Source organism: Mustelus asterias, chromosome 2 (genome assembly GCF_964213995.1).
Source record: "Mustelus asterias chromosome 2, sMusAst1.hap1.1, whole genome shotgun sequence".
Taxonomy (NCBI): domain Eukaryota; kingdom Metazoa; phylum Chordata; class Chondrichthyes; order Carcharhiniformes; family Triakidae; genus Mustelus; species Mustelus asterias.
The window spans coordinates 16045252-16071371 of record NC_135802.1 but is presented as its reverse complement, the minus strand read 5'-3'; the positions used below and the strand labels follow the sequence as shown (position 1 = coordinate 16071371).

Sequence of the window (26120 nt, the reverse complement as noted above, 5' to 3'; positions counted from 1 at the left end):
AATATGTTTATAAATTATATATATTTTATATATATATATATATATTAATATATTATTATATATAATTTGATTCAAAATAATTTTTAAAATAGTAATCAAAATTTAGTTTGAATTTTGAATGAACTGTTTTGTGGTAACAGACGATGTGCACAGAATTCAGTTATTATATTTCTTTGCTTTTCTTTTCTAAACTATATTTTAAGTCTGGCAGACATGAGATGCCAGTCATGGTCTCTAGCAGAATAATGCAAATGCCTCAAATTTCCTGCTCTCCAGTTCTTCCATCTGCTATCCTTCAAACTGCATTATGATTGAATAAGTATTAGCTATTCATTCTGATGCTTCTAAACAAATCCAATACAGGGATGAAGATGAAGAATTCAATGCAGGGCATTGATTCCATCTGTTGGGTGAATTTGTGTGACTGACAGTGAATTAGTGGTTGGCACTGCTGCCTCACAGCGCCCAGGGACCCGAGTTCAATCCCGGTTCGGGTCACTTGTCTGTGTGGAGTTTGCACGTTCTCCCCGTGTCTGCGTGGGTTTCCTCCAGGTGCTCCAGTGTCCTCCCACAGTCCAAAGATGTGTGAGTTAGGTGGATTGGCCATGCTAAATTACCCCTTTGTGTCAGGGGGAACTAGCTAAGGTAAATGCATGGGGTTATAGGGATGGGGCCTGGGTGGGATTGTGGTCAGTACTGACTCGATGGGCCGAATGGCCTTCTGCACTGTAGGATTCTATGAATGTGTGTGTATGTTCCTTTTTGTTTTTAAATAGACCAGGGTGGTGCTGCTGTGTCCGAGGATTTGAATCCTGCCGCTGCTCTGCCTCCTGAGGCTTCATCACTGGAGCAAAGCCTGGACCCGGGTTGTTCCTCGATCTCTGACGTGACTGCCCCGTTGCTTCCCACCCCCACTGAAATGCCACTGGAGGCTCACGTGGATATTGACCACACGGAGCTCTTGCCAAAGGATTTTGAAGAGTGCCCGCCTCCAGAGGAAAACAGCCTGCTTGATTCCTCGGTGATTGAGGGTGAAGCCAAAGGTTGAAGAGGTCGTGAGGACAGTGAGCAGCAGCGATGGAGACTGACCTTGTGGCTGAAGTCTTACCTGCGTTTACTTTTAATCTATATGACTACATTGATAACTGTCTTTGAAATATAAACCGTTGTAGGTTGAGGCTATTTTGTTTGCTCCTTGTCCAAAGGCAGCCTGACGCTGTTCTGTAACGTCTGTCACATGTCCATTAGTGACTATTCCGCTGTATGCTATAAGCAATAAGGAGGTATTTAAATGCTAGTCATTTCACGTTAGATCAACTGCCTGCTAAACTCAAGTTCTGGTGACGGTGCTACTGTTTCCTGAAAAATATAATCACCTTATTTAGCAATTCTTGACAAGTCATGAGTAAGTAGAGCTCGACCTTCATAGAGAGGAGGGTGGTGGGACAATTCAGATTGCTGGTTTTGGGAAAGTTATACAGTTTGTGATAGGTTCCAACCAAATCATACTTTAAGCATCTTTTTTGGGTGTGTTTTTCTGAGTGTAGAACACTACCGTGCCAGTACAGTCATATTCCTGAGCAGAATGGCGCTCAAGATGACAGACACCATGTCAAAGATTGAAGGACTTCATCCAAGCCCTCTGAGTGTATTAAGCCAATCGCTTTTATTCCCCTAACTGCGAATGCTTTTACCTCACTACATGTTGCTCAGATTGAAACATTTTCAATGATTCTTAGCGGCAGTTGGAGGCGGACTATAAATTCTGGCCTTGTCAATGATACCCGCATCCCGTTAATGAATATAAAATAAGTTACTGTTTAATGAAAATGTATTTTGTGTCACTATTGGATTGCAATCGCGCAGTGAGGGGATGGGAAAACAATTGTACGTGCATGCAGATAGGGACTTGAAGCATGCAAATGTTACTCGCTTTCATTCACAGTCTGGGGCGGGGGCGGGGGGGAGAGTTCAGTGATTTTTCTTAATTAATGAATTGGTAGATTGGTCTCTCAACTTTCTCCATAAAAGAAATGCCGCTCCCAAGTTGTCGCAGGGCATGAAGCACCTTTACTGTGGGAAAGAAAAACTCGATGTGTTTTGTAGAGAATCAACATCCATTGATACTGGATAATGACACAACTCCTCTTCCCAAATGCCTCTGAGCTAATGAAGCCTCGTGGGTTATATCTGTCGCCCTCTCTCTCCCTTTCGTGCACTGACCGTTGCTGATTGTTATGGAGTTGCTGTAAAAGAAAACCTGTAAGCTAATAACTTCCACGTTTTGCATCCCACTGCTGCGATATTCAGTACAGATTATATTTCATTTTTCGCTACGACTCTGATGTTGTCAAACTATTAGCCGCTTTGCCACCTTAAAGGCTACGAAGAAAATGGGCAGCAATTGATTTTGGACAGACTTTCCCCTACTGCTGGCTAAGAAAACTCGAATCCATGCAGCAATATAACCTTATTTCCTTCCCACTACTGAAGCTACTGATTTTATTTTACTGGCACACAGTTCCTCATGGGGCTGGCCAGTCTTCACTGGCTGTCTGACCTTGTCGGGAATGGGAATCCATGTCCAGATCTGTGTTCACCTGATGTCCTGTCATGTAGTTTCCAATATGACGCATCCAGTCATTAAGAGCAGGGATTTCTTACCCACACTGCCACCGAGCCGCTCTCATTCTGCTGCGTTCAGGTCCACTAAAGCCAAAGACACAAAAAGCCTCATTTTAGCCTCTTGGATTCAGCCAATGTGCTCATTTGCAGGCAATGGTTGATGACTATCAATTATGCAACTGGCGTATCGCAAATAATATATGTAGATGACATTAATTTTGTTTTTGCAGAATTATTATTGTACACCTTAACACTCTAAACATGTCTTGTGTAGCAGTTTCACCAGGTGAAACATTCAGTTATAACACTGCTTCCCAGGAGCGTAGGATTGCGCTGAGGCATCAGCTTAGTAATTTAGTCTGCTTCCTGGAACTTGTGCCAGTTAATGAAGGGTTTGGAGCATTTGTATTACTTTTACTAGTGATGCACAAGGTAGTAATGAATGATTGAAAATGTAATAATGGGGGTGATCCTACATGTAGGGGTAATATCTGCTGGTGTGGTTTTCGGATGCTGTCAGGGGCCAACGCTTAATCGGTTTTGATGCTTAGTTTTCTATCTGCGCAGTTACGATGGAATGTTTCCTTTTAAGTTGGATTTGTTTTTTTGCTCCACTTGACCTCGTTGGGTCTATTTGGCCCTGAAGTTCTAGGAAACCTCTATTCTATAAGTTACAGGCACTGATTAAATGATAGCCCTTAAACAGGGTAGGAGGTGATATTTACTAGAAGTCACATTTACATCTTGTTGGAGGAATAGCTTAAATACTGTTGCACGTTAAGTGCATCATGGCCGAGCTACACACCTACTGTCAACGGATGTGCAGTCAAAATGAAATCCTACGACGTGAGTCTGAAGGATTGTACCTTCCAAAGATGCTGAGACAATTTGTACTTATTTGCTCGAGTTTGTATTTAGTCCTTGGTATCAAGATTCTTCCTTGCCAGTTTCATCACTTAAACCATGTTTGCATCGATAGGTCCCCTGCCCCCTTCTGTTTAGTTGCGCCTTTTTTTTTGAGCATGCAACTAAATGTGCTTTTGGCATGAGCTGGTGAAAGGCCATTGTCAAGGTGCAGCTTAATTTTAGAAAGGAAAATTGCCAATGCTGGAAATGCAAGGGGGCACTTGGTCAGGAAAGTTACACCCCAAAATGTATCGGCCACCATCCTCTTCGAGATGTTCAGTGCCTGTTTTCTAACATTTTGAAGGTATTAACAGATGTTACTTTTATATCAAATAGCAATTTTTTTAAAAAAGGCACAAAATGCACATTTCCTGAAGCGCTTGGTCGTCAGTCCCGATTATCTGGAATTTTAGTAGTCACATTGCATGTACTGGCGAATCAAGCTTATACCGTGATTTTAAATTTGCTCATTATTGTTTAATGTCCTGAAGAATTATGTCAGGCCTGGTGCTGAATGTCTTACTGAGTTACGGCCCCTCCACCTTTCAGAGGAAAGATTGAGAATGTGGCTGCTTGGCCCTTCTGATAAGCCATGCCCCTGACTGACAACCACCCAGCTGTGTAAAGCTCTTTAAATGGTGTGGGAAAACCACAGGACTGGATTTGATATCTTAGAGAATCGAGGTCTGGTCCGATTTCCACATCTTGGTATTTTCATATGGGTAGATGCTTTTCATAAATAATTATACATAAATGTAATTTTGATGATGGTGCAGGAAAGACTAATGAAGAGGTGAATGTTGACAAAGGGGAATTTGTATTTTGGCAAAACAATGATGTGGTTGTAAGTGGGAGAAATGGGCCAGTGAATGGCATATGTAAAGTTTTTTTCATTAAAGTATTTAATTTGGATGTCTCACTTGTAATCATTCTAGTTTTGGTTCAGGCTGTAACTTACTGTGACACGCAAAGGTTAGAAACATAGAAAAACTACAGCACAAAACAGGCCCTTCAGCCCCACAAGTTGTGCCGAACATATCCCTACCTTTTAGGCCTACCTATAACCCTCCATCCTATAACATCCCATGTGCTCATCCAGGAGTCTCTTAAAAGACCCTATTGAGTTTGCCTCCACCACCACTGACGGCAGCCGATTCCACTCGCCCACCACCCTCTGTGAAAAACTTCCCCCTAACATTTCCCCTGTACCTACACCCCAGCACCTTAAACCTGTGTCCTCTCGTAGCAGCCATTTCCACCCTGGGAAAAAGCCTCTGAGAGTCCACCCGATCTATGTCTCTCAACATCTTATATACCTCTATTAGGTCTCCTCTCATCCTACGTCTCTCCAAGGAGAAAAGGCTGAGCCCCCTGAGCCTATCCTCATAAGGCATGCCACTCAATCCAGGCAACATCCTTGTAAATTTCCTCTGCACCCTTTCAATCTTTTCCACATCCTTCCTGTAATGAGGCGACCAGAACTGAGCACAGTACTCCAAGTGGGGTCTGACGAGGGTCTTGTATAGCTGCATCATTATCCCCGGACTCCTAAACTCAATCCCTCGATTGATAAAGGCCAGCACACCATACGCCTTCTTAACCACCTCCTCCACCTGCGGGGCCGATTTCAGAGTCCTATGGACCCGGACCCCAAGGTCCTTCTGATCCTCTACAGTACTAAGAGTCTTTCCCTTAATATTGTACTCCTTCATCCCATTTGACCTGCCAAAATGGACCACTACGCATTTATCTGGGTTGAAGTCCATCTGCCACTTCTCCACCCAGTCTTGCATCCTATCTATGTCCCTCTAACTTCTGACATTCCTCCAGACTATCCACAACCCCACCAACCTTTGTGTCGTCGGCAGACTTACCAACCTATCCCTCCACTTCCTCATCCAGGTCATTTATGAAAATGACAAACAGCAAGGGTCCCAGAACAGATCCGTGGGGCAGACCACTGGTGACCGACCTCCATTAGAAAACTCTCTGCCTCCTTTGGGCAAGCCAGTTCTGGATCCACAGGGCAGCAGCCCCTTGGATCCCATGCCCTCTCACTTTTTCTAGAAGCCTTGCATGGGGGACCTTATCGAACGCCTTGCTAAAATCCATATAAACCACATCTACCGCCTTCCCTTCGTCAATGTGTTTAGTCACATTTTCGAAGAACTCCACCAGGCTCGTAAGGCACGATCTGCCTTTGACAAAGCTATGCTGAGTATTCTTGAGCATACTAAACCTCTCTAAATGCTCATAAATCTTGTCCCTCAGGATCTTCTCCATCAGCTTACCAACCACTGAGGTTAGACTCACCGGTTGGTAATTTCCTGGGCTATCCCTATTCCCCTTCTTGAAAATAGGAACCACATCCGCAATCCTCCGGCACCTCCCGTCTCCATCGATGACGCAAAGATCATCGCCAGAGGCTCTGCAATCTTCCCTCGCCTCCCACAATAACCTGGGGTACATCCCATCCGGACCTGGCGACTTATCTATCTTGATGCCATTCAAAGATTCCAGCACAACCTCTTTGTTAAAGTCCACATACTCAATCTTTTCAGTCCACCGCAAGCCTGCAGTACATCCACCCAGGTCCTTCTCCTCTGTGAAAACCGAGGCAAAATACTCATTAAGCACCTCTGCCATTTCTACTGGTTCTGTACAGATTTTCCCGCCTTCACCTCTTATAGGCCCTATTCCTTCACGTCTCATCCTTTTACTCTTCACCTATTTATAGAACGCCTTAGGGTTTTCCTTAATCCTACCTGCCCAGGCTTTCTCGTGACCCCTTCTGGCTGTCCTGATTTCCTCCTTTAGTCCCTTCCTACAAGCCGTATACCCATCTAGATCCCTATCTTCGCCAAGCTCTCTGAACCTTTTATATGCTTTCCTTTTCTTCTCGACTAGGTCCCGCACAGCTTTCGTGCACCACGGTTTCTTTAACCTACCAACTCCTCCCTGTCTGCTCGGACCGTTGTCCTGTAGAACTCTAGACAGACATTCCTTGAAAAACTGCCACCTCTCTTCAGTACATTTCCCCGAGAATACCTCCTTCCAATTTACTCCTCTAATTTGCTGCCTTATGTCTTCATATTTCCCCTTACTCCATATAAACGCTTTCCTAGCTTGCCTGATCCTCTCTTTTTCCAATGCAAGCATAAAGGAGATAGAGTTATGATCGCTATCCCCAAGATGCTCTCCCACTGAGAGATCTGACACCTGTCCAGGTTCATTGGTCAGTATCAGATCAAGTACAGCCTCTCCTCTTGTAGGCTTGTCCACATGCTGTGTCAGGAAACCCTCCTGAACACACCTAACGAACTCCTCCCCATCCAATCCCCTTACCCTCGGGATATCCAAATCTATGTTTGGGAAATTAAAGTCTCCCATCACAACAACTCTGCTATTACTGCAACTCTCCAGGATCTGTTTCCCTATCTGCTCCTCCACCTCCCTGTTACTATTGGGCGACCGATAGAAAACTCCCAGCAAAGTGATCAACCCCTTCCCACTCCGAACTTCCACCCACAGAGACTCGGTGGACAATCCCTCCACAGCATACACCTTCTCTACAGCTGTGACACTATCCCTGATCAGCAGTGCCACTCCACCCCCTCTCTTGCCTCCCTCCCTGTCCTTCCTGAAACATCTGAATCCCGTCACCTGGAGTATCCAGTCCTGTCCCTGAGACATCCAAGTCTCCGTAATGGCCACCACAGCACACTTCCAGGCATCGATCCACGCTCTGAGCTCATCCCCTTTATTCACTATACTCCTGGCATTAAAGTAAACACATCTCAGTCCTTTGGTCTGAGCTCTTTCCTTCTCTATCCCCCGTCCATCCTCCCTCTTGCACTGTCTATAACCCTTCTCTGTTTCTCGCTCCCAGTCACCTCGTCTCAATCCCCTCCCCCCAACCTGTCTAGTTTAAACTCTCCCCAGTAGCCTTAGCCAACTTCCCCGCCAGGATATTGGTCCCCCTGGGATTCAAGTGCCACCTGTTTGTTGTCCCAAGAGTCTGGTCTTTCAGGCTCGAGATATTCAGATGGCTGAATTGACACTTGTTTACCAGGTTTCACTCAAACTTTATGGGAAGCAGATGAACAGCAAACCCGACAATGATGATGAATGTAATGAATATCTGGGCTTGTGTGCAAACAATGTGTTCTCGAGGATTTGAGGCAGAGGCCATTACATGTTTTAACAGGGGGCTAAATGTGAAGTTCAGGGTTGTAAAGGACCATGGGTTTTGGATTTTTACATTAAACAGCGGATACCTACATGATGGCTTCTTCCTTTGCTATGAATCTCTCTTTCTAAATGAATAGAACATTGGGCAAGAAATAAACTCTATTTAATTAGTGATATGAAACTGTCAGAGCTAAAAAGATATTCATTCACAGCGTTCGTGAGTGATGGATCCTTTGTTGCCGCCTTAGCGATAAGAGAACTGAAGAATTCCTCAGCCGCCTTCAGTCTGCTCTGCTCAATTGTGTACAGTCAGCTTTTTTACAGGGCTCAACCTTTAGTAAAGATAATTGTTTTCTAGTCATGCACACCTGTTAAGTTATTTACATATGATACAACGAGGTAGGCCCGAGACAATAGCTGTTTAATCACATCCCATCGGTAATGTCATAATCTTTAGTGGTGGACAGGTGGAATGTCCGTTCAGACAATGATCATATAATCATGTCTTAATCACAGTTTTGGTGCTGTTAGCAAGGACATTTAGCTGTGTCTTGTTGATAGATATAGTGAAACATCCAACTTTTGTCTGTGCTGTCTATTATATGTATAGTAAGAAGTCTCACAACACCAGGTTAAAGTCCACAAACAGAACTCCCACTTACCTGACGAAGGAGCAGCGCTCCGAAAGCTAGTGGCTTTTGCTACCAAATAAACTTGTTGGACTTTAACCTGGTGTTGTGAGACTTCTTACCGTGTTTACCCCAGTCCAACACCAGCATCTCCACATTATTATATGTATAAGCAGAGACAGCCGGTCTATAGTGAGGGTGCTGCTAATTTTCCTGACCCCCTGCTGAGCTCAGTTCTCCTCCTCCACAGAATGTGTTCCAGAGTTTTGTGCAAAGGAATTTGGTAATTAAAAGAGAGCTTCAAGTTTTTAGGTGTCCAGATCACCAACAACCTGTCCTGGTCCCCCCATGCCGACACTAACTGCACTGTTGGTAGACCTACACCACAAGGAGATGGATCACTGAACCTTCTCAAAGGCAATAAGACAGGGACAATAAATGCTGGCCTAGCCCGCAAGCCATGATCGAATTTTGAAAAGTTGCACACACCATTGGATGGGGAAACAAAGATGCACAGAGGGAGATGGGGACCTCGGCTGCATAGTTAATAGTTGCGGAGTGACGATGGTAGAGATAAAGGTGGCTTGTGACCTGAAGCTAGATCAAAGCTATAATAACTCAAATGCAACTGTTAAAATTTAAACAGACATGAAGTTAATTGGCTGCAAAAGTTTTAAATGGGTAATAAACTAATTGACCCTTAGGTTACAAGATGGCCGATGAAACTGGCAGTTTTACGGAGTTTGAGATCTATGGGGAGGGGTGGCAGCAGAAACCCAACATCGAGCTGCTCAATCTGACCACGTTATGCAGATAAGTACCAATAAATGGAAAGTGGTTTATCCCATTCCTTCGCACAGCTTTCTTTCCATTGACAACTTATTTCTGAAGCATCTTTAACCCAATAGAGTCCCAAACAGCTTCACGGCATTATAAAACAAAATATGACACTGAGCAATATGAATCCAAGTGTGTCATAAAGGGGGAAAGTGAAGTGAACCGGAGAGCAGAGGAGTTTATTGCAGAGTGTGGGACCTAAGCAACTGCACACAGCCACCAGTGGTGGAACATTTAAAGATTGGGCTGCACAAGAGGCCGGAGCTAGAGGAGAGCAGTTATCTGGGAGAGTTGTGTGTCGGGAGGAGATTACAGAGACAGGGAGAGGTGAAGCCATGGAGGGATTTGAAAACAAGGATGAACATTTCAAAATGAAAGGATTGCATGACCAGGAGCTGACGTTGGGCACTGATCACAGAGGTGATCGGGGGAATGGGACTTGCACCAGGGTCCTAAAGGTTGTGGCCATAAAAATAATGGATGCGTTGCTTTTCACCTTCCAAACTTTTGTGGGTTCTGGAACAGTCCCAGCAGATCGAAAGGTGGCAAATGTAACTGACTATTTTGAAAATAGGGAATTACAGACCGGTTAGCCGAACATCAATAGTAGGGAAACTGTCGATTATGAAGGATGTGATAACAGGACATTTAGAAAATATAAATTGGGATGAGCCAAAGTCTACATGGATTTATGAAAGGGAAATCATGTTCGACAAAACTACTGCTGCGCCATTCATTTTGATCATGGCTGATCATCGAATTCAATATCTTGATCCCCCCTTCCCCCCCCCCCCATATCCCTTGATCCCTTTAGCTCAAGAGCTATATCTAATTTCTTCTTGAAATCAGATGTTTTGGCCTCAATTACATTCTGTGGTAGTGAATTCCACACATTCACCACCCTCTGGGTGAAGACATTTCTCCTCACCTCAGTTTTAAAGGTTTACCCCTTATCCTCAAACTATGACCCCTAGTTCTGGACTCCCCCACCATCGCGAATATTCTTTCTGAATCTACCCTATCCAACCCTGTTGGAATTTTATAAGTTTCTATGAGATCCTCTCTCACTCTTCTAAACTCCAGTGAATATAATCCTAACCGACTTAGTCTCTCCTCATATGACAGACCTGCCATCCCAGGAATCAGCCTGGTAAACCTTTGCTGTACTCCCTCTATAGCAAGAACATCCTTCCTCAGATAAGAACACCAAAACTGCACACAATACTCCAGGTATGGCCTCACCAACGCCCTATACAATTACAGCAAAACATCCCTATCCCTATACTCAAATCCTCTCGCTATGAAGGCGAACATACCATTTGCTTTCTTTACTGCCTGCTGTACCTGCACACTTGCTTTCAGCAACTGATGCACGAGGACACCGAGGTGTCACTGAGTGTTCACCTCTCTCAATTTACACCAATTCAAGGAATAATCTGTCTTCCTATTATTGCTACCAATATGGATAACCTCACATTTATCCACATTTACTGCATCTGCCATGCATCTGCCCACACACTCAGCCTACCCAACTTTATATCATCTGCAAATTTGGAGATAATGCATTCAGTTCCCTCTTCCAAATCATTTATATATAATGTGAACAATTGGGGTCCTAGCATAGATCCCTGTGGAACCCCACTAGTCACTGACTGCCAATCAGAAAAAGGCCCATTTATGCCAACTCTTTACTTCCTATCTGCTAACCAGTTTTCTATCCCTCTCAAGACATTACCTGCAATCCCACGTGATTTAACTTTTCATAGTAGTCTGTTATGTGAGACCTTGTCGAAAGCCTCCTAAAAGTCTAAATAAACCATATCCACCAGTTCTCTTCAGTCAACTCTGGTGGAGTCGACTGCTTTAATTTGGACAGGGGAATGCCCACCATGTCCCTATATCACCCATCAAATCACCCGAAGGAAGATGAGCCGCCACTGATAGGAAATGATTCTGATCCAAGAACGACTAGATGCAGGACAGGTGGCGAGAGGAAAAAAACACGCACACGGACAGAGAAAATGCAGGTAATACACAGTCAGTAAATTAACCTGTAAAAGAGAAAGATAGACTAACATTTCATGTGTGCACTAGCCAGGAGCCAGACAGAAACTGACCCAAATGCGGGTGGGAAAGGTCGAAAGTTCAGACACACAACTACTTTCACACTGAAGCAGTGGATTTAAAATACAAATGTCAATTTGCTTTTAAGTCCCAGATTTCGGGACAGCGTGACAAAGCAACTTCCTCATTTATACTTCTTTGCACCCTGGCTGCTCTGTTACCTAATCTGCTTTCTCTCAATGACCTACAGTGGAGTGAGGTGTATGATGTAAGTTTTACATTCAGTGCATTTCATGTACATTTTGTTTTGGAGCAAGCAAGGAATGGATTTGGGTTTGCCCGGTCCATTCTGAGCATTGGCTTTGTAACGTTAAGAATGGAGGGGGACAATTGGTGGCAGGGGTGGTGGGGGAGAGGGGGGTGGGGGGGGGGGGGCGGAATCGGTCAGATAAAGTTTTTCCATCGGATTCTCTGAATCTGATTCAAAGCAACAGATGGCGATATGTGTTAAGCTTTCTGGATCCGGATGCCAATTTACATTAATACAGACCTGTTAAGGCACTGAACCGATTGAGTGATGGCCATAGCATGAGCTTGTCATTCTGACACATTTGACTCCCCACGTAAAATGGGCTGTTACTGCTAATAAAGATAGTTTTGCACCTCAGAAGCTGACAGCAGCTCCATCATGTCCCTTCAAGTTGAACGAATACAGAATGACTTGACTTTAGCCCTTTGTGACTTTAGATTTAATCTCCAGTCCAAAAAATAAAACCCAACCAACAGTGCAACACTTGCTAAGTACAGCACTGCAATGGCTGTCCGGAAGTATTGAGAGTGTGGACTGAACCTCTGACATTATGACTGAGGTGAAAACAGAAAATGCTGGAGAAACTCAGCAGGTCTGACAGCATCTGTGGAGAGAGAATAGAGCCAACGTTTCGAGTCCGGATAAGGGTCATCCAGACTCGAAACACTGGGCTCTATTCTCTCTCCACAGATGCTGTCAGGCCTGCTGAGTTTCTCCAGCATTTTCTGTTTTTGTTTCAGATTCCAGCATCCGCAGTATTTTTCCTTTGTGACTGAAGTGAGCCCTAGTTTGACATTTTACAGTCAGGTATCTGAAAATGCATTGAAAGGGCAAAGATGAATTGAACATATTCCTGAAGTTGATTTTCCCCGGGTACACAGAATAACAAAATTATAAACTCAACTATAAATGATTTTGTTTCAGGCAACACAGAGTAATGGTAGCCACCCCCCCCCCCCCCCCCCCCCGCCCCAACCCCTCCAGCTGCCCCCCATTGATAGTGCAGAATTTCTCTGGTGACCCGAAGGTTAAACTGGGTGATTCCTCAGCTCTGACATTCTTTACCTCATGATGTGGAGATGCCGGCGTTGGACTGGGGTAAGCACAGTAAGAAGTCTCACAACACCAGGTTAAAGTCCAACAGGTTTATTTGGTAGCAAATACCATAAGCTTTCGGAGCGTGCTGCTCCTTCGTCAGATGGAGTGGTCTCTGTTCTCCAACAGTGCACAGACACAGAAATCAAGTTACAGAATACTAATTAGAATGCAAATCTCTACAGCCAGCCAGGTCTTAAAAGGTACAGATAATGTGGTTGAAGGGAACATTAAACACAGGTTAAAGAGATGTGTATTGTCTTGCATAATTGGTCTTGCATAATCTCACCAGCTGTTCTGTCTGGAGACAATACACATCTCTTTAACCTGTGTTTAATGTTCCCTTCAACCACATTATCTGTACCTTTTAAGACCTGGCTGGCTGTAGAGATTTGCATTCTAATTAGTATTCTGTAACTTGATTTCTGTGTCTGTGCACTGTTGGAGAACAGAGACCCACTCCATCTGATGAAGGAGCAGCGCTCCGAAAGCTTATGGTATTTGCTACCAAATAAACCTGTTGGACTTTAACCTGGTGTTGTGAGACTTCTTACTATTCTTTACCTCGGCAAGTACTTATACAGCCTTTTGCTGTCTTCACACTTCGAGAAAAAAAGTATTGTGAAGCATTCATATTAGTTTTTCGTGTGGGTTTTTTCATTCATTTAACTCAAACAACTTGCATTTCTCTAACACCTTCAGAACACACAAACTGACCAATAAAATTTGACACTCAGCCACATGTGAGATGAGGTTCTCAAACTTTTTTGATTGAAAGACCCTTTTTCAAATGGATTAATGATCACGATGCCTCTATCTAGATTATAATGTTATGTAGTACTCATTATATGAAAGAACTAAGTTTAAAGTGTGAAGCTATTTACAAATAGATAGCAGTGAGATTGGGTGTGCCTCCTTCTTACTGAAGAGTTTGCCCATCATAGAATCCCTACAGTGCAGAAGGAGGCCATTTGGCCCATCGAGTCTGCGACAAGTATCTGACAGAGCAGCTTACCCAGGCCCACTCTCCCGCCCTATCCCCATAACCCCGTGCATTTACCATGGCTAATCTCCCTAACCTATACATCTTTGGACACTAAAGAGCAATTTAGCCTGACCAATCCCTCAACCTGCACATCTTTGGACTGTGGGAGGAAACCAGAGCACATGGAAACCCATGTGGACACGGGGAGAATATGCAGACTTCACACAGTCACCCAAGGCCAGAATCAAACCCAGGTTTCTGGCACTGTGAGACAACAGTGCTAACCGTTGTGCCACCATGCCGCCCATCTATCATCAGTGTAATGTTTTACAATAACATTTGTAAATAATTTTCCACTTACAGACGGGACCTGTACTTTGTCTTCATTGCTGTCATAGCAAAGATTATATTTCACAAATGTATGTTGTTGGGAAAGGTAGCAACATTTTTGTTACAGACAGGAGTGAGAGGCAGACTGAACATTTTTATCCTCTTACCGTCTGTCTGGAAGCAGCGGTGTTTTTAATTGTTTGAAAACTAGGCAGTGACATGTTTCCCCAAACCCTCAGTTTGTGTGGTCCAAATGAATAAATAACTCTCAGAAAATTACCTTTATGATTTACTCAGAAGGTTAATTTGTTCACACATTCAAACCCTGTTCACAACCCCACATGAATACGCACATATACCATAAGAGAGATAGAGAAAAAGGGAGTTTTACAACTATGGAAACTATGACGAATAATAAAAGAACCACTGAAATTAATATTAGCATGCATGCTTTCCAAAGTCCAGTAAGTCAAAATCCAGGGAGGAATCCGGGGTTTCGTCATGAAGACGTTCCAATTCCCATAGTTACCTGGTTGAGGACAGCAACACACAATTCCTTTAAAGTGGAGGATCGTGCAGCAAGATGATATTGAAATTTAGAGACTTGTTCTGCTTGGCAGGTGGTGGCCAGTGGCTTTTAGATGAACAAACTTCGAGGAGCCAGCTGCTTGGTCAGCAAGAATCCTGCTGTTGTTCTTTTCTGGGTAAAGGTAAATCAATAGACTGGTCTACATCTGAGTTCTCAACTGTATCGAAGTTTCAAAATAATCACTCGAGTTGAATGGCCTTCCACCACAATGATTTCATGCGCCTGGACCAGCTTTTGTTTCATGCCTTAGAATGTCCCAGTCATTAGCCTCTGAAAGAGTCGCCATCCATACTGATGACCCTGTTTTGGATAGCCATTATGTTGGAGTTTAGAAGGATGAGGGGGGATCTTATTGAAACTTACAGGATACTGCGAGGCCTGGTTAGAGTGGACGTGGAGAGGATGTTTCCACTAGTAGGAAAAACTAGAACCAGGAGGTACAACCTCAGGCTAAAGGGACGATCGTTTAAAACAGAGATGAGGAGGAATTTCTTCACCAGAGAGTGGTGAATCTGCGGAACTCTTTGCCACAGAAGTTCTGTGGAGGCCAACTCATTGAGTGTCTTTAAGACAGAGATAGATAGGTTCTTGATTAATAAGGGGATCAGGAGTTATGGGGAAAAGGCAGGAGAATGGGGATGAGAAAAATATCAGCCGTGATTGAATGGCGGAGCAGACTCGATGGGCCGAGTGGCCTAATTCTGCTCCTATGTCATACGGTCTTATGGACAGATCCCTATAATTCCACCACAAGGGTAAGCTTGTAAATATGCAAATAATGTCAATTTCCCTTCAATGGTTCCTTCTGGAAATGGACCTTGACAGTCCCAGGTGTGAGGTGAGGTGTGGGGTGTCTGTGAGTGCCCTGGTTTCATGGTTAGAATATATTGTCACAATGGAGTGTGGGATTAGACAAGGATGAGGGTGGAACTCTTCTCTCATTGTAACCGCTTTTGGAGATTTCCAGAAGAGATAGCCGATCTTGTTGAGTCATGTGACCTGTAGCAGGGACAGGATCACAGAATTGTCACAGTGTGGAAGGAGGCCATTCAGCCCATTGTGTCTGCACTGGCTCTCCAAATGAGCATAATGCCTTGATGCCATTCTCTTGTCTTTTCCCCATGCCCCTGCACATTGTTTCTATTCAAGTAATCATCTAGAGCCCTTTTGAATGCCTCAATTGAACCTGCCTCCACCACACTTCCAAGCAATGTGTTCCAGACCTGAACCACCCAAGATTTTTCAAATTGTATCCGCTTCTTTTGGAGATCACTTTACATCAGTTATCTTTTGATCCTGGCTGAAGGCACTGGATACTGTGAAGGCTATGGACCCTGACAATATAACTGAGGACTCATGCCCCTAGCCAAGCCGTTCCAGTACAGTTTCAACACTGGCATCTATCCGACAATGTGAAAAAATACCAGATATGTCCTGTTTCCAAGAAATAGGACAAATCCAACCCAGCCAATAACCTCCCCATCATCAGCAAAGTAGTGGAAGCGGTCATCAACAGCACTTTCAAGTGACACTTACTCAGCAATAACCTGTCCAGTTTGGGTTTCACCAAGGTCACTCAGCTCCTGACGTTGTCACAACCTTGCTTCAAACCTGGACAAAAGAGTTGAATTCCAGAGTTGAGGTGAGCGTGACTGCTCTTGACACCGAGGCAGTATTTGATCAAGTGTGGCATCAAGGAGCCCTAGCAAAACCGGAATCAGGCGAAAACCCTCCGCTGGTTGGAGTCATATGTGGCACAAAGGATGATGGTTGTGGTGGTCGGAGGCCAATCATCTCAGCTCCAGGACATCTCTGCAGGAGTTTCTCAGGGTAGTGTCCGAGGCCCAACCATCTTCACCTGCTTCATCAATCATCTTCCATCATAAGGCCAGAAGTGGGGATGTTCACCAATGACTGCACAATTTTCAGCACCATTTATGACTCCTCAGATACTAAACCAATCCATGTCCAAAGGCAGTGAGATCTGGACAATATCCAGGCTTGGGCAGACAAGTGGCAAGTAATATTCAAGCTATGCAAGTGCCTGGCATTGACCATCTCCAACAAGAGAGAGTCTAACCATCACCCCTTGACATTCAATGGCATTCCCATCGTTGAATCCTCGACTATTAACACCCTGGGTTTACAAATGACCAGAAACTGAACTGAACTAGCCACATAAATACTATGGCCACAATGGCAGGTCAGAAGCTAGGATTTCTGTGGTGAGAAACTCACCTCCTGACTCTCCAAAGCCTTTCTACAATCTACAAGGTACACGTCAGGAATGTGATGGAATATACTCCCCTTCCTAGAATGAGTGCATCTCCAACAACTTTCAAACTACGTGACACCATCCAGAACAAAGCAGCTTGTTTCTTTGAGTTGCTGTGGTTTGGCCTGGTTTCTTTGAGTTGCTGTGGTTTGGTCTGGCTTGGTTTGGTTTGGCTTGGTCTAGTTTAGTTTGGCTTGGCATATTTAAGTTACTGTGGTTCGGTCTGGTTTAATCTAGTTTGGTTTGGTCTCGTTTGTTTAAGTTGCTGTGGTTGGGTCTGTTTTGGTTTGGTCTGGTTTGTTTGGGTTGCTGTGGTTGGGTCTGATCTGGTTTGGTCCAAATTGGTTTGGTTTAGTTTGGATTGATCTGGTTTAGTCTAATTTGGTTTGTTTGAGTTGCTGTGGTTTGGTCTGGTTTGGTTTGCTTTAGTTTGAGTTACTGTGGTTTGGTTTGGTCTAGTTTGGTTCAGTTTGGTTTGTTTAAATTGTTGTGGTTGGGACTGGTTTGGTCCAGTTTGACCTGGTTTGGTTTGTTTGAGTTGCTGCGGTTGGTCCAGTTTGATCTGGTCTGGTTTGAGTTGTTGTGGTTGGGTCTGCTTTGGTTGGGTCTAGTTTAGTTTGTTTGTGTTGCTGTGGTTGGGTCTAGTTTGGTTTGGTGAGAGTTGCTGTCGTTGGGTCTAGTTTGGTTTGGTGAGAGTTGCTGTCGTTGGGTCTAGTTTGGTCCGATTTGGTTTGGTGTGAGTTGTTGTAGTTGGGTCTAGTTTGGTCTGGTATGAGTTGAGTTGCTGTGGTTGGGTCTGGTTTGGTCTAGTTTAGTTTGTTTGATTATTGTGGTTGGGTCTGGTTTGGTTTGGTTTGGTTGGCTGTGGTTGGGGTTGGGTGTCTGGCTCTGCTTACACTGGGACTGGGTGGTTTGGTTTGATTTGGTTGGGGTTCGCAAGCTCTGACACTGGGGCTGGCTGTGGTTGGGGCTGGCTCTGCTTACATTGGGGCTGGTTTGGTGTCGTTTGGTTTGGTGTCGTTTGGTTTGGTTGGGACTGGCTCTGTCTCGGGCTGGGTGGTTGGGTTTGGTATAGTTTGGTTGGGTTGGGTTGGGGCTGGCTCTGACACTGGGGCTGGATGCTGGGGTTTGGTTTGGTGCAGTTTGGTTGGGTTGGGTTGGGTTTCTTGGAGCTGAGGCTGGCTCTGGCTCTGACACTGGGGCTGGGTGGTTGGGTTTGGTGTAGTTTGGTTGGGTTTCTTGGGGCTGGCTCTGACACTGGGGCTGGGTGGTTGGCTTTGGTGCAGTTTGGTTGGGTTGGGTTTCTTGGGGCTGGCTCTGACACTGGGGTTGGGTGGTTGGGTTTGGTGTAGTTTGGTTGGGTTGGGTTTCTTGGGGCTGGCTCTGACACTGGGGTTGGGTGGTTGGCTTTGGTGCAGTTTGGTTGGGTTGGGTTTCTTGGGGCTGGCTCTGCCTCTGACACTGGCTCTGCTCTGACTGAGGGAAGCTCAGGTGAGCTCTCCGCCTGCAGGGAGTGTCAGACTCCCAGCGCGTCACTCCCGGCTCCACTTTGCTCTCTATATCCGCCACCAAACAACAACACATCACCCTCACATCCACCAACATGGCTGACCCGCTTATCTGTGTACAGCCTTATCATCCTCACTCACCCTGATGTGCGGGCTTTAACCTCCCCTCTGTCTCTCTCACACACACAGGGAGGTGATGGAAAGCAGTGGCGGAGACAACAGTCCGTCTCTGAGTGGAAGCGCCGGCTCCAACTCCTGGCTCAGATCCTGGGACAACAGCAGCACTTTCTCAGCTTTCCACATCGGTAAGAAATCTCCCCTGGCACCCGCCGCTGATCTGTGTTTCCTTTTGTTATTCTGGGTAAACTGGACACCTTTCCTTTCCTCTCCAATTATCTACATATTTTACTCTTCAATTTTATTCTCTCTCTGTGTCTGTGTCGGATTCTGAATATTTGCACAGGCAGCGATCAGTCTTATTGGACTGCACTGTCTGTTATTCCCCTGTCCTGGCACCTCTCATTATTGGCAAGTAGCAAATCCTGACCCCCTGAAGGAAGAACCCTTCCTCCCCTCAAGCCAGAACCTGCCATCACCCCCCCAGTACTCGAATGTCTCTCTACCATTGGGGAGCCGCTGAATATCGATTTAGGAGAGCTGTCCCTTGCCGTTATCTCCCCCAACTCCCCATACTTTGCTTCTTGGATGTGCTAAAGTCAAATTGTACCCTTTATTTCCCCCCCCCGATTCGTCCTCCTTTGTTGGGATCCCTTAATACAGCACAGAATTGAGAGTGATACCTGGGATTGGATAAGTTTCTGAATTAGATCTCTGAATTCTCAAGGAGCCCTTCTTCCCATAATACTAATAACATGGGAGAAGGTTCACAGAATAGTTTTAGTGTTCTGTTTGGGGACCTTTGGTTTGTAATCTAACCGCCCCCCCATCATTTGTGCCCGTCAACTCTCAATATATAAACTTTATTTTTTTATTGGTGTCACAAGTAGGCTTACATTAACGCCGCAATGAAGCTACTGTGAAAACCCCCTAATCGCCACACTCCGGCGCCTGATCGGATACACTGAGGAGTAATTTAGCACGGCCCCCAATGCACCCTAACCTGCACATCTTTGGACTGTGGGAGGAAACTGGAACACCCGGAGGAAACCCACGCAGACACGGGGAGAATGTGCAGACTACACACAGTCAGCGACCCAAGCCGGGAATCGAACCCGGGTTCCTGGCACTGTGAGGCAGCAGTGCTAACCACCGTGTCACCGTGGTGAACTTTTGCTAAGAGTCTTATTCTTCTAACTTTACCATATAACTGGTTTCAAGACTGGGCTTATTTATGAATGGATCGGCTTCCAATGTATTGAGCTTACTCTTCATTATTGTCCAACGTAGCAACAGAAACATTATTTACACTTGGTTCTGCAAAGTTGAAATAGAAGTTCACTGATTTTGTTTCAGTTATATTATGCACTATATATCATTAAGTCACTCCGTTGGTTAGAGTGTGGAGTATAAGCGGTGCGGGTTCAATGCTTATATCAGCTGATGTCGTTCTTGAGTTCTACTTGTTCCATTGTACAATGATTAGTAACCTTTTGACAATACAGATGCACTATAAAGAGCGAGAGAGACGACGAATTGTCGTTTTCAATTTTTTTCCCCCAAAATATACCAGTGGTTAGCACTGCTGCCTCACAGCGCCAGGGACCTGGGTTCGATTCCTGGCTTGGGTCACTGTCTGTGTGAAGTCTGCATATTCTCGCTGTGTCTACATGGGTTTCCTCCGGGTGCTCCGGTTTCCTCCCACAGCCCGAAAGACGTGCTGGTTTGGGTGCATTGGCCATGCTAAATTCTCCCTCAGTGTACCCGACCAGGCGCCGGAGTGTGGCGACGAGGGGATTTTCATTGCAGTGTTAATGTAAGCCAACTTGTGACACTAATAAATAAACGTATTTATACAATTTGTAAAAATACCTTGTATAACAGTTTTATATAAAGTGCAAAACAGATCAGTTTCTTCCAGTGCAGCATGTGGCACAATTTTAGGTTTAATTTATAATACTAATCTCATGCCAAAAAATATTTTCCCCAAATATATTTTATTCATCGAATTAATGAAGGTTCATTACATAACAGTTCAAAGTTGACTGAAAGTGAAATTGTGATCAGTTTATTTTGATACAGTATGTCGCACCCTGAAGCATCTCACTGCAATTACATTCACAGCTTATTTTTACAATATTCATTCCATATCTAACAAACAGCCCAAAGGGTTTTACCGTTCCCGGAACTGCGCTATCCCAGGGCAAGAGAACCTTAGGTAGGGAACTTTCCCCATTGAACCTTTTGCAGCAGCTGCCCCAAGCTTTTGTGCGTCCTTCCACGTGTGCTAGTCAGCAACACTCTACCACCGATAGCTCTTTGCACTGCAGACCGGCAGGTTTTGGGCAGACTAAAGAGTGTCTTTCACCGAGTTGATGATTATCCAGCAGCATAAATTGCCCCTTAGTGTCAGGGGGACAAGGTAGGGTAAGCGTACAGGGTTATGGGGATAGGGGCTGGGTGGGATTGTGGTCGGTGCAGACTGAATGGGCCAAATGGCCCCCTTCTGCTGTGTAGGATTCTATGATTCTGTGATTCTATGACGCTTATCTCAGTATGTGTCCATGGGAACCAGACCTCAGAGTCTTGGGATGAGCTTCGACAAAAACCACTGCCTCTTTTTCTGGACCTGCTTCGATAGGGCACAATCCAGTAGGAGATGGACCATGGTCTCTTCTTCACTGCAGCCACCTTGAGGGCACTGTGCGGTAAGGAAGGATGTGGAGGCTTTGGAGAGGGTGCAGAGGAGGTTTACCAGGATGTTGCCTGGTATGGAGGGGAGATCCTATGAGGAGAGGCTGAGGGATTTGGGATTGTTTTCGCTGGAAAGGCGGCGGCTAAGAGGGGATCTTATTGAAACATATAAGATGATTAGAGGTTTAGATAGGGTGGATAGTGATAGCCTTTTTCCTCTGATGGAGAAATCCAGCACGAGGGGGCATGGCTTTAAATTGAGGGGGGGTAGTTATAGAACGGATGTCAGGGGTAGGTTCTTTACCCAGAGGGTGGTGAGGGATTGGAATGCCCTGCCAGCATCAGTAGTAAATGCGCCTAGTTTGGGGGCGTTTAAGAGATCCGTAGATAGGTTCATGGACGAAAAGAAATTGGTTTAGGTTGGAGGGTCACAGTTTTTTTTTTTAACTGGTCGGTGCAACATCGTGGGCCGAAGGGCCTGTTCTGCGCTGTAATGTTCTATGTTCTATGTTCTATGTAAGGATGGGATTGGGCATGCAGGAAGGATCTGATGGCGAAGGCCTTGCTCCCCACCATTTCATATCAAACATTTTTATTTTCCAAACATTATTTTGTTCATAAAATTAGTAAAAGTGCATTATAAAACACATTGAGTTGAATATTACAGAAACAACGTTTTTCTCCATGCAACATGTTCCACTCGGAGGTACCTCAATACAATTTCCCGATATTCACAGCGTGCATTCCATGTCAGACATACAGCTCCAAGGGTTCTACTGTCATGTTCTGTGTTCCTGTACACAGTTCCAGCCTCTCGGTGTATCATGGCTGGACAACTTAATAAGAAGTAACGTATTCCTTTCTCAGAGTTACAAAGCCAATGTGTTGAGTGGGCGGGGCAAACCCCTAATCCATCTCTTTGCGTGCTCCAAAAAGCAATTCAAATTGCATCCAATTCATGGTCCCCTCAAAAGAGACAAACGAGATTCAAGCTGACAAGAAGACGCATTATACCAGATCTTGGGCTTGACCCTACGCTTAATCTTAGCCAAAAGATCGGGCTGAACAAACATCTATTCCAATTTTCTAGCTTTCTGTCCTGGAAACGCTAAGTTCCCACATGTGCCAGGTGCCTCATCCAAGGGCACACACTTTATGGTGAGCCTAGGAAGTGTCAGAATTCACAGAATGTGGAAGGCGTCAGATTTGATTCCAGTTTTTTTCCCTCGCCTGTTTGATCTCGCACAAATGCTGGAAATATCGCAGTAACGTCATCACCGAGATTGGAAATTCGAGCCAGTTCATTCCTGTTTCCCATGCACGGGAATACTGAGGTCAACCATAGCGTTGGTACAACTGTCTCGCCAAGATCAACTAACGTGGTACAGAGCGATGATTGAATGGAGGAGTTTCCCCGGCCTGTGAGTCTGTTCCATAATGACCATATCACTTACACACGCAGTCTTTGGGAAATTCTACCCCAATTATAAATATAGAGGTGATAAATTATGAGCCAGTCTATTATTGTGATTGGGTGTGCTGCACCTTCAGTGTAAAAAAACACACGGGCCTCTTGCAAGGCAATTCAGGCTGGACAATACACCTGTCACTACTGATAAATAAAATCGAAAATCATACTTTATTGACAATTTTCCACAATTGTATGTGGATAGAGGATATGCCAGGAAAACCTTCAGATATACATTGCAGACAAAGTGTTCATTATAAAATTGGTGTCAGTCTATTGAGCAAGTGCCATATTTAGTGGCCATTTGATATCTTTACAGAATATGTCGAATTGTAATTAAAAATGTTTCAGTTGACCATTTCTAGTGGCGATGTCAGCTTTTATCTCTGGTTTGCATTGACTCAGTTAATCCTAAACTTGTGGCTTCAGTCGGTCTTGGACAATTAATGTGCGTTGATTAAAAATGGCAGACTTGTTTACAGATGAACATAAAATGCAGCGACATGATGATGCCATTAAAAAGCAGTGCCATCGCACATGGTGTACATGTTTATTGAAGCGGTTGTTGTCATGGTTGTAACCAGATGATTCATGTTCAGGAAATTCATTTGTGGCTGTAGGGAATTTTTTTTAACGAGGGGATGTTTTTTTCTGGTGTCTATTGCCAGAATTTTACCGCCTCGCCCGCAACAGGAGTTGGAGTGGGCGAGGGGGCGAGGGGGCGAGGGGGCGAGGGGGCGGATCGTGGAAAGGTCTGTTGACCCCAGGTGGGATTTTATGGTTTCGGGACGAACGCGGCCATAAAATCCCGTCCTCAGTCTTTGTGTCTCTTTTCAGCTCATTTGAAATAGCCGTACATTAATCATAGAATCATAGAAACCCTACAGTGCACAAAGAGGCCATTCGGCCCATCGAGTCTGCACTGACCACAATCCCACCTAGGCCCTACCCCCATATCCCTACACATTTACCCGCTAATCCCTCTAACCTACGCATCGCAGGACACTAAGGGGCAATTTTAGCATGGCCAATCAACCTAACCCGCATATCTTTGGATTGTGGGAGGAAACCAGAGCACCCGGAGGAAACCCACGCAGACACAGGGAGAATGTGCAAACTCCACACAGACAGTGACCCGAGCCGGGATTCGAACCCAGGTCCCTGGAGCTGTGAAGCAGCAGTGCTAACCACTGTGCTACCGTGCTGCCCCACGCCTAATATTAGGGATGAAATTAAATCAGGGAATTCTGGAAACACTCAGCAGGTCAGGCATCTGTGGAGAGAGTACGGGAGTTCACGTTTCAGGTTTCTAAAACATTTCTGGCCTTTTTGTTTTTTTTAATTTCAGGTTTCCAGCCTCCACAGTATTTTGCCTTTCGCTTTGGTTTAGAAATAGTCATTTCAACTTGAACTGGGACCCTCAGACTTTACAGATCCCATTTTGAACAATTGCTGGGAGCTTTCTTGGTGTCGTGGTCAAACATTCTGCCCCATCGACTGCCTCACAGCGCCAGGGACCCGGGTTCGATTCCTGGCTTGGGTCACTGTCTGTGTGGAGTTTGCATGTTCTTCCCGTGTCTGCGTGGGCTTTCTCCGGGTGCTCCGGTTTCCTCCCACAGTCTGAAAGACGTGCTGGTTAGGTGCATTGACCCAAACAGGCGCCGGAGTGTGGTGACGAGAGGAATTACACAGTAACTTCATTGCAGTGTTAATGTAAGCCTACCTGTGACAAATAAATAAACTTTACTTTTAATCAAAATCCTATCTGTCCCCTCAGACAGATACAAAAAGATCCTGCTGTGTTATTTTGAACGAAAGCAGAGGAGGTATCCTTGGTGTTCTGGCCAATATTTATCATTTACTTCATGTCAGAAAAGCAGATTATTTGGTCATTGTCACAATGTTATAGAATCATAGAATCCCTACAGTGCAGGAGGAGGCCATTCAGCCCCTTGAGTCTGCACCGACAACAATCCCACCCTATCCCCATAACCGCACACATTTACCCTGAAACTAGGGTCAATTTAGCATGGCCAATCAACGTAACCCGCACATCTTTGGACTGTGGGAGGAGACCGGAGTACCCGCAGGAAACCCACGTAGAGACGGGGAGAATGTGCAGACTTCACACAGTCACCCAAGTCAGGAATTGAACCCAGGTCCCTGACACTGTGAGGCAGCAGTGCTAACCACTGTGCCACCGTGCCGCCGTGCTGTTTGTGGGCACTTGCTGTGCACAAATCTGCTGCTGATTTTTCAAAATTTCTTTCATAGGATGTGGTCTTTGCTGTCCATTGCTCTTGGGAAAGTGGTGGTGAGACACTTACTTTAACTGTCACAGTCAATCTGGTGTAGGTACACCCACAGCGCAGCTGAAAACATAGTTCCAGGATTTTGACCCAGCAACAGTGAATGAATAGCAGTATATTTCCAAGTCAGGATGGTGTGTGGCTTGGAGGGGAACTTGCAGGTGGTGTTGTTCTCCATGTGTCTGCTACCTTTGCCTTTCCATCTGGTGGTGACTGCAGGTTTGGAAGGTGCTGTCGGAGGAGCCATGGTGAGTTGTTGCAATGTATCTTGTAGATGGTACACACCACTGTTAGTGTGCACAGTGGTGGAGGGAGTGACTGTTTAAGTTGGTGGATAAGGTATTGATCAAGGGGGCTGCTTTGCATTGGATAGTGTCGGGCTTCTTGAGTGTTGTTGGGGCTGCACTCAACCAGGCAATTGGAGAGTATTCCATCAGACTCCTGACTTGTACCTTGTAGATGGATATGCTTTGGGTAGTCAGGAGGTGAGCCACTCACCTCAGAATTCCCAGTCTCTGACCTGTTCTTGTAGCCATTTATATGGCTGGTCCAGTTCAGTTTCTGGTTAATCATCCACAGGATGTTGATTGGAGGAGATTCAGTGACAGTAATATTATTGAAGGGAGATGGTTAGTTTCTCTCTTATTGCCATTTATTAGCCTAAGCCTGAATGTTGTCCAGATCTTGCTGCGTATTGACACAGACTCCATATCTGAGCAATCACGAGTAGAATTGAACATTGTGCAATCATCAGTGAACACCCCCACCTCTGACCATCTCAGGGAAGGAAAGTCATTGATGAAGGGGTTGAAGATGGTTGGGCCTAAGACACTACCCTGAGGAACTCCTGCAGTAACGTCCTGTGGGTGAGATAATTGGCCTCCAACAACCATAACCATCTTGCAGAGAAGATTCACCAGGATGCTGCCTGGGATGGAACATTTAAGTTATGAAAAGAGGTTGGGTAGGCTTGGATTGTTTTTGTTGGAGCAGAGAAGACTGAGGGATGACCTGATCGAGGTGTACAAGATTATGAGGGGCATGGACAGAGTGGATAAGGAGCAGCTGGTCCCCTTAGTTGAAGGGTCAGTCACGAGGGGACATAGGTTCAAGGTGGGGGTGGGGGGATGTGACCAAAGCTTAGGGGGGATGTGATGAAAAACCTTTTATCCAGAGGGTAAATATTCA

The 26120-nt window shown here is 45.1% G+C and overlaps 2 protein-coding genes across 2 annotated transcripts in view; both read left to right on the top strand.

Moving 5' to 3' along the window:
* Positions 1-4443, top strand: part of gorasp1b (golgi reassembly stacking protein 1b) — a 41814-nt gene extending 37371 nt beyond the window's left edge. Inside the window, exon 9 of the mRNA XM_078231679.1 lies at positions 777-4443. Coding sequence (XP_078087805.1) covers positions 777-1048 — 272 coding nt within the window. The 3' untranslated portion in view covers positions 1049-4443. The remainder of the gene's footprint in view (positions 1-776) is intronic.
* A 13855-nt stretch (positions 4444-18298) lies between these two features.
* The window catches only part of LOC144505537 (uncharacterized), a 77064-nt gene continuing 69242 nt past the window's right edge, over positions 18299-26120 (top strand). Inside the window, exons 1-2 of the mRNA XM_078231668.1 lie at positions 18299-18327; positions 18534-18649. Coding sequence (XP_078087794.1) covers positions 18541-18649 — 109 coding nt within the window. The 5' untranslated portion in view covers positions 18299-18327; positions 18534-18540. The remainder of the gene's footprint in view (positions 18328-18533; positions 18650-26120) is intronic.